The sequence below is a fragment of the Gekko japonicus genome, unplaced genomic scaffold (genome assembly GCF_001447785.1).
Source record: "Gekko japonicus isolate JY-2015 unplaced genomic scaffold, Gekko_japonicus_V1.1 scaffold1341, whole genome shotgun sequence".
Classification (NCBI taxonomy): domain Eukaryota; kingdom Metazoa; phylum Chordata; class Lepidosauria; order Squamata; family Gekkonidae; genus Gekko; species Gekko japonicus.
In genome coordinates this window covers 302,969-317,503 of record NW_015169817.1, presented here as the reverse complement: position 1 = coordinate 317,503, position 14,535 = coordinate 302,969, and the positions used below count along the sequence as shown (strand labels likewise).

Sequence of the window (14,535 nt, the reverse complement as noted above, 5' to 3'; positions counted from 1 at the left end):
TTGGTTCTGAGCCAAGTTTCCCTTCCAGGTCAGTCTAAACAATGGCATAGAAAGGTAAACAAGTTAACCCTATAATAGCTGGAATCTGAGACCTTGCAACCCATACATCTCCAACACAAACAAGGATGTTTGCTGTTCCCTAGGGTTACCAGGCAGTGGAAGGGACAATGCTGACATCATCACAGTGATGAAATTACTGTTTGATTAATATAGGCCCCGGTCACACGGGCAGGAAACTGCGGGGGGGGGGGAAGTGTGGCTGTTTGCCCTGGGGCAAACTAACACGCAGTAAAGCGATCATACCTCCTGTGGAGGTTCTGTGGAGGTACCGTGGAGCTTCTGTGGTTACGGAGAGGCGTCGATCACAACACATGCCTGCGCGCAACGAAGAAGCACGCGGCGAACTAGTTTTCTTTTTTTGTGTTCACTACGAATGCGCATGCTCCGTTGGGTGCATGTGCGCAACCACGGGGACTTGGGGAAAAAAAACCTTTTTCACAAGGGGACATGGGCGGGCGCCAGATGCCACCGGAAACGCGATCAGATGCCCGCCCTTGCCCCGCAGTTTCCGGAAACTAGTACCTCCGAGGTACTAGTTTTTTGCTGCGCGGTTTCGGGAGGAAGCCTTGCTTGTGCCACAGAAGCGCTACGCTCCCCAGATGTGCTGGTGAGATCGCACCCGGAAACTCCGCCTGTCTTCCGTATCTCTTGCGTGGCTAATGTTGCGTGTGACCGCAGCCATAGTAGGGTTTTGCCCAGTCATAGAAGTACTGAAAAATGTTAGGGAAATGGCTGAGAAGCTAAATGCATTTTTTGCCTCTGTCTTCACTGTGGAAGACGAGAAGTGCTTGCCCACTCCAGAACCGCTGATTTCAGGAGGGGTGTTGAAAGACCTGAGTCAGATTGAGGTGACGAGAGAGGAGGTCCTAAAGCTGATAGGCAACTTAAAAACTGATAAATCACCAGGCCCAGAATGGCATACATCCGAGAGTTTCAGACCCAGACCAAATGGCCCTCATGGAACCCTCAGATTGGCCCTGACTGATTTCCCACATATACATGCTTCACTCTCCTGGACCTCAGGAATCATATCTTCGTTCATTAATGAAAGCTGGATTTGTAAGCATGAACTTATCAACTTGCCCTGATTAAAAAAAAAAGATCTTTGCAAAATGAAAATGAGATATGCATTCGGGGAAATAGAACTGAAAATAAACTACAGCAGTTCTATGGACTCCTGGATAACTAGTTGGCCACAGTAAGAGAAAAACAGATCATGCCCTGTTTTACTTCCAGGTTTCCTTCTTGAATCTGATAGATGACTTCAGCTCAGTTGGAAAACCAGAAGGTCTCCGTGTGAGGACAGCTTTGTAAAGTTCTCTGGACTAACTTCATTATTACAACTTCTATGCTGCAAATCTTTTAAAAAGAAACATATGCTAAACACATGAAGGGAGAAGAAGAAGAGATCGGATTTATACCCTGCCCTTCACTACCCAAAGGAGTCTCAGAGTGGCTTACAGACTCCTTTCCCTTCCCCTCCCCACATCAGACACCCTGGGAGGTAGGTGGGGCTGAGAGAGCTCTGACAGAAACTGCTCTTTTTCAAGAACAGCTGCGCCAGAACTATGGCTTGCCCAAGATTATCCAGCAGCGGCAAATGGAGGAGTGGGGAATCAAACCCAGTGCTCCCAGAGTAGAGTCCACGCACTTAACCACTGCACCAAACTGGTTCTTTGGGTACTGATGGTTATCTGACTGCTGGATAGTTTTTTGAACAAAATGGGGAATCACTACCACATATAGATCAGCAGAGATGTGGCATCTAAAATGGCGGTTGACACAACACGCTTCAAACAGCCCATGGCCGTTCCGGCCGTTGGGCTGGTGAGGCGCCTTTGTTTCCCAGCCGGAAGAGCCAGACAGCAATTTGGCGCCAAAAGCACCGCATTCGGGACTTGGGAGGGGGCAGGGCAGCGAAGGCTTAAAGCCTGGCTCCACCTCTCCTTCTCAGCAGTCCCGCGCGTTTCGTCGGCCCACCCTCCCACCCTGTTAGTAGTGCAGGTGTTTGCTGGTCGCCCAATTTTCGGGGCTGGGTAGGAATTTTTTCACCCCTTCCTGATTGGCACTTGGAAGGGGTGTTTTTCGCCTATCCTGCATTGCGGCAGTAATGCAGGTATTTATGGGGGTGAGTCGTGTTAGTTAGGTCAGTCACTTTGATTTAGGCAGGTTGCTATGCGGTATACAGATTGCGGTCCGGTGAGCACCAGCTGACACCCATATTTGGGGTTGAAGGGGTCCTGTGAGTACAGCCTTTGTGCCTTGCGGCATGGGGTGGGGAAAACGGACTGCCTTCGGGATGGCTCTGTTTAGGTCCTCTCTTTGAGCCTTGCGGCTTGGGGGATGGGGCTACAGGGTTGTCTTGCAATGGCTAGCCGGCCGGGGGGGAGCCCCTGCAGTGGGCTCCCACCTGGGGCAGGGTGGCTCGCCCTATTGAAGAGGCAAGGGAGGGTCCTCGACCTCTGGCCTTGACCATACCGCATGCTGTGTTGCCCTTGCTGTTGGTTCCAGCTAAAGTTGTCCGTTAATAAAGTGGCCCTATAATTAAACCCAACACTTGTGTCTGCCTCGTTATTTCTGGCTTGGGGGGCAATAATCCCTGATTACTCAATATCATTTCTGGAAAAGAAGTCAGGTTGATACTAGCCTTCAAAAACTGCTACACAGGAAGCTCCTATACATATACATCTAAAGTGCTACCTCTTATAGAGACTGCTCTTAAAATCCAGAAGTGCAAACATAAGGATTTCCTGTACCTTTGGAATGGAAAAACCAAATATTTTAATATCCTTTGTACATAGTCTGGGGATGCCAAATGTTAAGACATATTGGGAACGCTGGATCTCATGAATTACAGCATTAGTGTAGGGCAATTTCTTCCGATCTTGGTAACTGAATGATTGAGAGGAACCCAAAACCTCTTCGATCTCCTTGTGGACTTTCTCTAAGGAAAACAGTAAGAGGAATTAACCTTTGCTGTGGACACTGCATTTTCCTCTACCAAGTTCATAAATCAGCGGAACTATTCCATATATCTTATATTCAAGAAACAGGAATATATACAGAGTTGTAGGCTTGGGTCAGCATCCCAAAACATTAAGGGTGTGATCAGACGGACCATTTGACCCAATTTCATTGCTTCTCTCTTACGGATTAAAAATGATCGTTCAGGCAGTGACATCCGTCTCCTGTCGGTGGCCTGTTACCCACAGCTGAGTTTCCTGATACTGGAAAAAAGCAGACCTTTATGGATTGAACTGGTCTCACTCTGCAATTCCTGTTGTCTGAACCTCAAGCCGTTTGGGAAGCTAGAGAGCTCACTTGCGTTGGTGCCATTTTGAAAATCCATTTAGCGGTGTGTGCTTAAGTGGATTTTTGCCCCATGGTACATTGCACGTTTGTAACCTATACGTATTTAATACAAAGATACACATGGTCCTGTTTGGATGAAGACTACGAAACGACTTTGTAATCTAGAAAACTTTGTTAACCCTATTGTTCTGGACCTCTCTTGCACATGTTGTATGATTTTGGATTCTTATTATAATACACAGGGGTCATTTCCTGCAGGAGCGCACAGGATCGGAGCTCCGGCAGTAAAGAGCCCATGGGGCGGGCACATGCAAGAAGCCCAAACCCCAGCTCCCAGCAGCCCTCAGTCAGAGCAAGAAGCAGCCAGGTAAGTTGCAGAGCCCCCCCGGGCCCCCGGTCTAAAACAGTGGCACCTTTAAGACCAAGTTTTATTCAGGTATGAGCTCTCCCTCCTCTGCGAGGACAGATCTGCACATCCCCCCCCCCAATAGCTAGAAATCCAGAATAGTCCAGTGGAGTCTGAGCGGTGGGTGTTGCCTTCTGACACACTTCCGGTGATGTCAGGGGGTGTGGCATATGCAAATAAGTTATGCTAATGAGGTCCTGCACCTCTTTTTCTATGAAATGACCCCTGATAATACATTTCAATATATTTTGCAACTATTGGCTTTGGCAGTGTTATTGAGTGGATACACACACAGCTTTTATCGCCCTCCTTTGGTACTGCTTCTGGAGCTGTGGTTCTCTGTGTATTATTTCTCTTTTTAAAACCATTTAAAACCTTCCAAAGAAAGCCGCCTATGTGTTCAAGCTGTTTTCTGCCTACAGTTTTGTAGCACACATCATTGGGAAAGGGGCTAATTGAGAAGTTGAGGGGGGTTTTCTGAGAGGGAGGGGGAGGGAGGCGGTTTGAGAACGATGCCATGACTCCAGCTTTGCTCCAAGCTTTTAAATAAAAATGTCAGCACACAGGACACAGGATGAGGCTTCTCTATTTTTCCCCCTGGCTTTGAAACTTTTGACATTTATTTTTTTTAAAGCACAGTTTAAAAAAGACTGCCTTCACAGCCGTGCTACAAATCCCAGCAGCCTCTTCCTGCAAGCCCATTGGCCAGCAACTGCAAGGAGTTTGAAGTGATACTTTCCAGAAGAAGAAGAGGAGGAGGAGGAGACTGGATTTATACCCCACCTTTCACTACCTGGAGGAGGAGGAGGAGATTGGATTTGTACTCCATGCTTCACTAACCGAAGGTGGCTTACAATCTCCCTTCCTGTCCCCACAACAGACACCCTCGGAGGTAGGTGGGGCTGAGAGAGCTCTGAGAGAACTGTGACTGACCCAAAGTCACACCAGCAGCTGCATGTGGAGGAGTGGGGAATCAAACCCGGTTCTCCCAGATTAGAGTTCGCACTCTTAACCACTAAATCAAACTGGCTCTTATGCACATGCTTAAAGTACAAATAATAAAGAAAAGCTCCCACTCTGTGGCTGCTGTCTGATGGATCCTCCAGGAGGTGAGTGTGAGGTTAGAAATGGGATGTCTGATCAAATTTCTCCATTACAAAAAAACTGAGAAATTACAGGCGGGGCCAGACCATTCTAATCCTGCCGTGTGACCACAGCATAAGAGAGACTTATTTGGGCCATGCAATAGCATATATTCGCTCCAGTGTTCCTTCTAAGCTGAGTTAGTGTGAACTAGCTCGCAGTTTTTTAGTCTCCGGCTCACACATTTTTGTCTCAGCTCAGGAAGGACGGCTCCAGAGCAAGCTAATTTATGCAGTAGCCAAATCGCTCGCTCACAGCTTTAATGCCAGTAGCTCACAAAGTAGAATTTTTGCTCACAGGACTCCACAGCTTAGAGGGAACATTGATTAGCTCCCGCTCAAGGTTGTAAACAGCTTGAATTCAGAACGTGTCTAATTAAGGGTTGATAAGGAGAGCCAGTTTGGTGTAGTGGTTAAGTGCGCAGACTCTAATCTGGGAGAACCGGGTTTGATTCCCCCACTCCTCCACTCGCACCTGGCCCTTACATTATATACATTCGAGTTGGAGGCTGCACAAAGAAATGCTGGGGAAGGGTAGGCTATTAGGTAATACTCCCCTTACTGAGCAGTAGAGCAATACAGATACATACAGAAAAAAAGCTGAGAGTGGAGGAACCCAGAGCAGAGGAAAGGGGTTCTCATGTCTTGTGTATGGGACCCATGGAGAAACGGATTGTCCAGATTGCTCCTGTTTCCAGACCATACGTTTAACCCCTTCTCCTAGAGACGCTGAGAAGAAAATTAGAGCTCTAAAGGTCAGGTCTTGTATGGGTGGGGGCATACAAATAAATGCCAAAGCATGCAATCTCAGAGCTGCATTCCCTCTGTTACAAGCTTGAACATGTCAGGCTGCACCTGGAGTCTTGTGGGCAGTTCTGGAATCCTCACTTCAAAAAGAATGTGGACAGAATGGAGTGTATGCAAAGGAGAGTGACGAGGATGATCGGGGACACCTAGACCAAGCCCTATGAGGAAAGGCTAAAGGACTTGGGAAGGTTCAGTTTGGAGAAAAGGTGGTTGAGGGGGGACATGATTGATCCCTTTAAGTATCTGAAGGGCTATCACTTACAGGAGGGCAGGGAGCTGTTCCTGTTGGCAGCAGAGGAGAAGACTCGTAATCATGGGTTTAAATTAAGGGTGGGAAGGTACTGGTTGGATATTAGGAAACACATTTTTACAGTCAGAATTGTGCAACAATGGAATCAGCTGCCTAGGGAGGTGGTGAGCTTCCCCCTCACTGACAGTCTTTAAGTAGTGGCTGGACCAACACTTGTCAGGGATACTCTAGGCTGATCCTGAATTGAAGAGGAAGAAGAGATTGGATTTATACCCCACCCTTCACTACCCAAAGGAGTCTCAGAGCAGCTTACAAACTCCTTTCCCTTCCCCTCCCCACAACAGACACCCTGGGAGGTAGGTGGGGCTGAGAGAGCTCTGACAGAAACTGCTCTTTTTCAAGAACACCTCTGACAGAAGTATGGCTTGCCCAAGGTCATCTAGCAGGTGCAAGTGAAGGAGTGGGGAATCAAACCTGGTTCTCCCAGATTAGAGTCTGTGCACTTAACTACTACACCAAACTGAGCCGGGGGTTGGACTAGATGGCCAATATGGCCCCTTCCAACTCTGTGATTCTATGATTCTGTGTTTCAAATAAACATAAGAATATAAGAGAAGCCAATGTTGGATCAGGCCAGTGGCCCATCCAGCCCAACTGTCACACAGTGGCCAAAAATAACAGGTCCAGCAGTGGGGCCAGGACACTAGAAGCCCTCCCACTGCTGCCCCCCCAGGCACCAAGAATACAGTGCATCACTTGCCCCAGCCTGAGAGTCCCTATCTATACCTTGTGGCTAATAGCCACTGATGGACCTCTGCTCCATATGCTTATCTAATTCCCGCTTAAAGCCGTCCATGCTTGTATCCGCCACCACCTCCTGTGGCAGTGAATTCCATTTGTTAATCACTCTTTGGGTGAAGAAGGACTTCCTTTTATCTGTTCTAACCTGACTGCTCAGCCATCCCATTGAGTGCCCATGAGTTCTTGTATTGCAAAAGTGCAGTATTCTAGATTTTAAAAAAACATTGACCTTTAAAAAAAAGAAATTATTTTAGATTCTAGGAGAGTCTCAGGGACCTGAGCAATCACTGGGCTCCCTGACTCTGATGGGACCTAATGCCCACACCCAGTTGTCCATGTACCAAAGCAGCAACATATGCAAAGTCTTTAAGGTGTAGCCTGCTGTTCGTTGCTTGACAAAGACTGGCCCTTGAGCAGCCCACTGCCTGGTGACCAGCTGGGATGCATCCTTGAGCTGGGGTGGGGAAAAGGAGTCGATGTGTCATAACTGGGATATGGGGGTGGTGGCAGCTTACCAAAAGAATTGCTCAGGTCCCATGGGAGTTCTAGAGGGGCTAGAGCCTCCAAAGGGATTGGCTCCAGGAAGATCCAGGCCCTTAATAAGGCAAAGGAAAATAGGTCAAGGAGGACACACTGGCGCTGGCTCCTGATATCGAAAGCAACAGGGTCAGGAGAGAGGTGGAGAACAAGGGTAAATGGAATCTCCTTCCCACTCAGTCCAGTGCCCATGGAAAGGTGCCTAGTGCCACCTGCTGGCAAGAGTTTGCCAGATCTGAGCTGGTCTTCCACAGGGTAGAAGTGATTCAAAGGTTCTCTGTATCACAATGGTTTAAGAGGCTAGCTTTCTCTTGAAACAATGCAGAAGTCTCTATTACCTTGGATGTCTGGATGATTTGCCATGAGGAGCAGCGCCCATCGCAATGACAAGGACATTGTTTCTGTTCCTGCTATGAAGAAGTCCACAATACACTGAGACAGATTGCTTTCATTGTAAGTAGAGTTGGGGTCATTCTTGCTCTGCGTTGAGGGTAAAAATTGAGAAAGCATTTTCAATGATTTCTGTTGTGTCCGCTGACCACCACCAGAGGCCAGCTAATACCCCAGAGCTTGACTCTGGAAGAACAATGGGGACAAGGCTCCTGGTCTCCCCACAGGGGAGCCAATGGGACATTGGCGGTAGATTCAAACCCACCAACGGGAACTAGGGGGTGTCCCCATATGTGTATATAGTTGGCCCACGGGCCGTGACCCTTTGTCTTTGTTGTGTAGCAGTGAAGCGTGCAAGATGTTATGCGAGTCGCAGCGGCCTTGCCACGCGGGTAACCCACTACACAATAGTGGCGACGAGGATGGGATACGCCGCTAAGCCAACCCGGCCGCCGAACGGCAACTGAAGGCACGCAGCCCCACAGCCGCCTGATGAGCGAGTTGACCAGAGAAATCGATCCCGCTCAGCCGGCCCAAGCGCCGGCCCCAGTACCAGCCACAGCGAGCACGATGGCAACCGTGTCCGGTCCTGGCCTGCTGCCGCCTTTTGACACTGCGCGCCCACAAGACTGGGGTTCCTGGGTACGAGGCGTGAAGTCCGCGCTCGCTTTCTACAAGGTGACGGACAACGCGCAAAAGAGAGGGTTCCTCCTCACCTCCTGCGGAACTGCCGTCATGTCTCTAGCCGAGGGACTACTATCCCCAACGGACCTGGATGCCTGCTCGTTCAACCAGATCGTCAAGGCCGTCCAAGACCACTACGCTCCGAAGCCATCGGAGATGACCTGTCGGTTGGCGTTCTATGACCAGGGCCAACTCTCCCGAGAGACAGCCGCGGATTTCCTCATGGAGCTCCGTCGCCTGGCCACAGATTGCAACTTCGGGGCACACCTCGATGATGCCCTCCATGACCGCTTCGTCGCGGGACTGAGGGAGCCGAAGCTCAAGCGACGGTTTGCGGAGAAGGAGGACGTCACCCTCGCCACGGCCCTGTCCTCCGCCATCGCATGGGAGCGGACACACCCCGCCACGACCGCGGCCCAGCATCTTGACTCTGCAGCCATGGATACAAGGTTCTACAAAATTACTGAGGAAGCACCAGACCACTTGCAACCAATGCTCCCTCTAAGCTGTGGAGTCTTGTGAGCAAAAATTCTACTTTGTGAGCTACTGGCATTAAAGTTGTCAGCGAGTGATTTGGCTGCTGTATCAGTTAGTTTGCTCTGGAGCCATCCTTCCTGAGCAAAGACAAAAATGTGTGAGCCGGAGGCTAAAAAACTGTGAGCTAGCTCACACTAACTCAGCTTAGAGGGAACACTGGTTGCAACCACACCTAATGCCACATTCTATCAGAAACCGACTGAGGCCATGAGGTCAACCCATAGGTCCAGGCAAGTTTTCATTGTCTGAAATAAAGAACAACAACAATGTTAATGAGCAATGCTTAGTTCTTGTGGCCCTTTCTTACATGCCTAGGGTAATGCTGATCATCACTTTGGGGTCAGGAAGCATTTTTTCTCCAGGCCAGTTTGGCTGGAGATCCTGGTGTGTTGTTGTTGTTGTTGTTGTTGTTTTGTCATATTCTGGGCATGGAACAGGGGTCACTGGTTGTGTATGGGGGGAGGTATTTGTGAATTTCCTGCACTTTGGAAGTGCTACCTCTTCAGCTGAATCAGTATCCCTTTCCACCAACACTGCACAACACTAAGGGTGTGCACATTTCCCCCCAGGTTCAGATATATTGGGCCCCAAAATACTGGTATTCCCAATATTCCTGAACTCCAACTATTGGTATGGCATTTGGATTTGGGTGGTTTTTTGGGTCGATTATTCCTGGTGGGGAAAAATTATGGGTGGCTGGGGGAAGTGTTTTTAAAGTTGTAGGCATCAAAATTGCCTTGGAGTTTCTGGTGCCTGTCCTTTAAATAACCCCCAAGTTTCAAGGCAACTGGACCAAGGTATTCAATTTTATCATGGCTCAGGTAGGGTGTCACCTAATGCTGCCACCACTGTGGTTTTCGGATCCCTTGAGAAGGCCCAGAGCACCGTCCCCAGACCTTCAGATCTCCCTTATTTGGCCGAATAATAGGCATGAGGACCAGGCAGAGTAAACAACAAATAAAAGGTTTATTTTTATAGGTCAGTCAAATATGTGAAACAAACAAGGTGCAAGAACAATAGCGATAAGTGGGTGAAGAGAAAAGAAACCAAATGCCCTAACGTGACTAGTCTCACAGTCCCTAGTCCGCTGTCTCAGTTGGGCCTCAGTCTGCTCACCCTTCCTCTCAGGGTGAGGGTCTCTCCTGGCAGCACCCTCCCCTCTGGCCCTGCTCTCTTGGAAGAAAGAACGGCTCTGCTTCTGTACCAGCTCTTTTATTATAAGTCCCCTTTCTCTGTGATTGGCTAAAATTGGTGCCAAATCCTCTAAGGGACCTCTGGGAGTTGTAGGCCTGGCCTCCTCCCACTGCTAGTCAGGCTCCCTGGGCCTGCGAGGCCTTTACTTGCACAGCCCAGATCATGACAGACCTCCACTTTGAACAGGGTGCCCCCAGTCATTCTCCATTATTTCCTATGGAAGTGTGTGTGTGTAGGGGGGAAAACAACTCTGCAAGCTGTTTCCAGGGCAAAAAGCCATGCCTGCAAGTTGCAATCACTGAGAACAAATGGCAAGTCCAACAGAACCATTGCAGGACCCAGTAATTCCAGCAGCAGCACAAGCCAATGTGCCAAGCCAAACAGAAGTAAAATCAAACCAGAGAATCCCTGCACTGGAAACTGAAGGGGGGCATTTTTTGCAAGCCCAGCACAACCAGTGCCTCTGTGGCAGTGCAAACCCAACAGGACTGATGTCAAACCAGAGAATCTCTGCAGTAGAAACTGAAGGGGGGATTTTTTTTGCAAGCCCAGCATAACCAGTTGCAATGTACAGAATGCCCAGCAGAACCAGTTCTACTGTGGCAGTGCAGGCTGAACAGGACTGATGTAAAAGCACAGAATCACAACAAAGTCAAGCAAGGGAAGGATTTTGGAAGCTCTACACATGCACAAAAAAAAATTGAAAGCAAACACAAAGGAATGTAGGAAAAGAAAAAAACCCTCTTAAAACTGACAAGACACATTTGAAATTGACAAAAGAAGCCTGGGAAACCCATAAAAACCCCTCAGACACAGAAACAAAGGGGTAGGGGAGAAAAGGCAAGGAAAAACTTTTCCTCGGAACCTTTAAATGCTGGTTCATGATCTTCCTGAAGATTCCTGAATATTTTGGGGGATTTTTCAGGACCATATTTTTGGTTTTCTGAAAATTCCTTGATATATTTAGGATGCCAATATTTTGGGGCATATTTTTGGCTCAGGGGCATATTTTTGGCTCAGGTTTCCCAAATGCACACCCCTATGCAGCAGTTGCAGGATACAAATTGGTTAACATTTCTGATTAATCTCCCTGGGAAGGGAGTTCCAAAGTTTTGGTGCCATGGCAGAGAAGGCCTGTTCTTGGGTTGCCACCCAGCTAGCTTCAAATGGCAGCGGCAACCACACCAGAGCCTACAAGGATTACTGGAGTGAGCAGGTAGTTTCACAGGGGAGAAGGCCATCCTTAAGGTAGGTTGGGCTGAGGCTGTGCAGGGCTTTAAAGATCAATACCAGCACCTTGAATGGAGTCAGGAAACAAAAGGGAAGAGAGACGAGGGAAGAGATTGAATTTATACCCCACCCTTCACTCGGAGTCTCAGGCTGTGGTCACATGGGCACAGCAATTCCGCTTTGTTCCCGCTTTAATTTAATCGGGAATATTTTTCTTCAGGACGGGCTGATTAGATGCAGCCGGCCCCTCTCTTCCACCACCCACTCGCCTGAAAATCCTTCCCCTCTCTCCGCCGGCCTGCACGCCTGCCCGCTCGCCTGCCAGCCCACCCGGGCAGCCCAGGAGACATCTTGAGGACTCAGCAGCACTTCCTGAATCTCTCACAGCAGGGGGAAAGCCTGGCGAAGACCAACAGCCCCGAGATCCCAGCAGGGTCCACTCCACAGAAGCCCTCCCTCCCCCCGCCGCAGCCACTGCCAAACCCAAGGGTGTACGAAACCGCTGCCTCGTGCTCCCTGCGCCACCACCGCCTCCTCTTCCACCTTCCCTCCCTTCCAAAGCCTGCCGCAGCAGCTGCTGTTGTCGCCCGGAGCGCCTTGCAGAGGACTTTGCTCGTCCACCCGGCTCAGGCAGAAGCCTGGGGGAGGGGGGAATCTCATTGTGGGGGGGAATGGTCAGACGGCCCTAATCGCAACCATTGCGATCGATGGCTGTCCAGATAGGCGATATCGCTCGTTCAAAGCGCGAGTACCAGGAAAACACCTGTTCCAACGGGTGTCAGGAAACGCGGATAAAAAGACCGGAAACCGCGGGACTAAGCCCGCTTCGGTGCGGGAGGCGGGTTTGCCAATATGAACAGGAAACTTTAATGCGCGAGGGATCAGCAGTGAAGCCCGCACTAAATGTCCGTGTGACCTGACCCTCAGAGTGGCTTACAAACTCCTTTCCCTTCCCCTCCCCACAACAGACACCCTGGGAGGGAGGCGGGGCTGAGAGAGCTCTGAGAGAAACTGCTCTTTCAAGAACAGCTCTGACAGAACAATGGTGTACCCAAGGTCATCCAGCAGCTGTGTGTGGAGGAGTGGGGAATCAAACCCGGTTCTCCCAGAGTGGAGTCCACGCACTTAACCACTACACCAAACTGGAAGCCAGTGTAGGTGGAACAAGACTGGAGTCATATGGTCCTGGAGACCCACTCCATTCAGCATTGTGACTGCAGCATTCTTTACCAACTATAGGTTCTAGACAGTCTCCAAGTTTGCGTTTCATTTTTACTGAACATGTCTGATTTTACATACAAAGTAGATACTTACTTTCTCCATCTGAAGCAGGTAAAAATCAGTCAAGTCTTGCGGCTCATGCATGGCCTGATGTTCCTTATGGTTTTCTATCTCCTTCCTTGAAAATGAAAGTATGGCCTCTGCGTAGGCAAGGGCCTTCCTGTGAGGCCCTGGGAGCCATTCCATGAGCCACGGGAAAATTTCACACAGCTACAGGGAAGATGAAAGCAAAATCCTATCAGCACCATAAGACAGCTCAGCCCATAAAAACAACAGTTTGGGAGCTCATATCAGCATCATGGCTTCCATTCCACCAATTAACTTTGCCCTCAGGTGCTACAGAATATTACCCATGGCAGAAGTGGTTGGGGTGGCAAGGGTTTTGCAGCCTCTGATGATTTTCCTCTCCTGACTACAGTCGCCTACAGTGATTTTCTGTAATAGATTATCAGGAGATGGTCACCTGTCTCGTGAATTGCCTTGCACAGTCATCACTAGGTTCTTCTGACTGCATGAAGAGAAGAAGAAGAAGAGATTGGATTTATACGCCGCCCTTCACTACCCAAAGGTGTCTCAGAGCGGCTTACAAACTCCTTTCCCTTCCCCTCCCCACAACAAACACCCTGTGAGGTGGGTGGGGCTGAGAGAGCTCTGATAGAAACTGCTCTTTTTCAAGGACAGCTGTGCCATACTGCTGGATGACATAGGGCAAGCCATAGTTTTGGCACAGCTGTTCTTGAAAAAAGCAGTTTCTGTCAGAACTCTCTCATCCCCACCTACCACACAGGGTGTCTGTTGTGGGAAGGGGAAGGGAAAGGAGTTTGTAAGCCGCTCTGAGACTCCTTTGGGTAGTGAAGGGCGGCGTATAAATCCAATCTCTTCTTCTCTTCTCTTCTTCTAATCTGGGAGAACCACATTTGAGTCCCCAATCCTCCACATACAGCTGCTGGTGTGACCTTGGGTCAGTCATGGCTCTCTCAGAGCTGTTCTCTCAAGAGCAGTTCTCGAAAGAGTTCTCTCAGCCAAATGCTTCAAATGTTTTAGCACTAGAGATGTGCAGCAGATTCCAAATGCTGTTACTCCCCTCTTTCCTGCTACTGGTAGTTTCTTCTTACATTTGAAAAAAGTTTTATTGGGCAAGGTTGTTTCATCTGACAGACTTCTGCAGATAGAGTCCATTTCAAGGACACTTTATCAAAGATGGAACTCTACACTGTCCAAAGATCACATTCATCTTCACATCTCACACAATGCACGCAAGGACAGTCACCTTTCACTTTGTGTTTCTTATATATCTACAGAATGATTACAGACTTCATGTCTATAAGTTAGTGCTATGACAAGAGACTTTTTTCTTTTTGACACAAGGTTCATTGAGAGACCTTTGCTGTGCATATTAATAAATCAATGCTTTACAGTTGATCGAACATAACTTTTAAGGATTTGTATGGTATATCTCTCCCTTATTATAAAAGAGTTTTGGGTGCCAGAATTCTAAAATTGGCCCCTTTAGTGTTAGGCCGAAAAAACTGCCACTCGGAAGACACTGGCTGGGTTCATTGGCTGCTTTGTGCAGTCCCGGCCAGCGTTCCAAGGTCATTTACATATGGAAGCTGATTGGACTACACTCCATTCCACACCTCAAACTCACCCCCCCACAAGGCAGTTGGAATTTTCAGTTGGGAGAGGAGAATGATGTCAGCTGCTCCCTAGGCAGAGGCTGTGTGTGTGTGTGTGGTTGTAAAGACAGACAGGCAGATAAACGGTGGCTGATGGTTGCGAACTCCAGGTTCGAACTCCAGGACATAGGGTTGCCAACTCCAGGTTGGAAACTTCCAGGATATTTTAGGGATGAAGCCTGCTGAGGGTGGGATCTGAGGAGGAGGAGGAAGAGGGGGACCTCA

The 14,535-nt window shown here is 48.9% G+C and overlaps 1 protein-coding gene across 2 annotated transcripts in view; it reads right to left on the bottom strand.

Moving 5' to 3' along the window:
* The window catches only part of LOC107115472 (cytochrome P450 2J2-like), a 66,271-nt gene that overhangs the window by 5,031 nt on the left and 46,705 nt on the right, over positions 1 to 14,535 (bottom strand). For both annotated transcript variants that reach the window (XM_015417189.1, XM_015417190.1), the window contains exons 5-7: positions 12,665 to 12,841; positions 7,654 to 7,795; positions 2,817 to 3,004 (exon numbers count right to left, since the gene is read on the bottom strand). In XM_015417189.1, the coding sequence (XP_015272675.1) occupies positions 2,817 to 3,004; positions 7,654 to 7,795; positions 12,665 to 12,841 (507 nt within the window). The remainder of the gene's footprint in view (positions 1 to 2,816; positions 3,005 to 7,653; positions 7,796 to 12,664; positions 12,842 to 14,535) is intronic.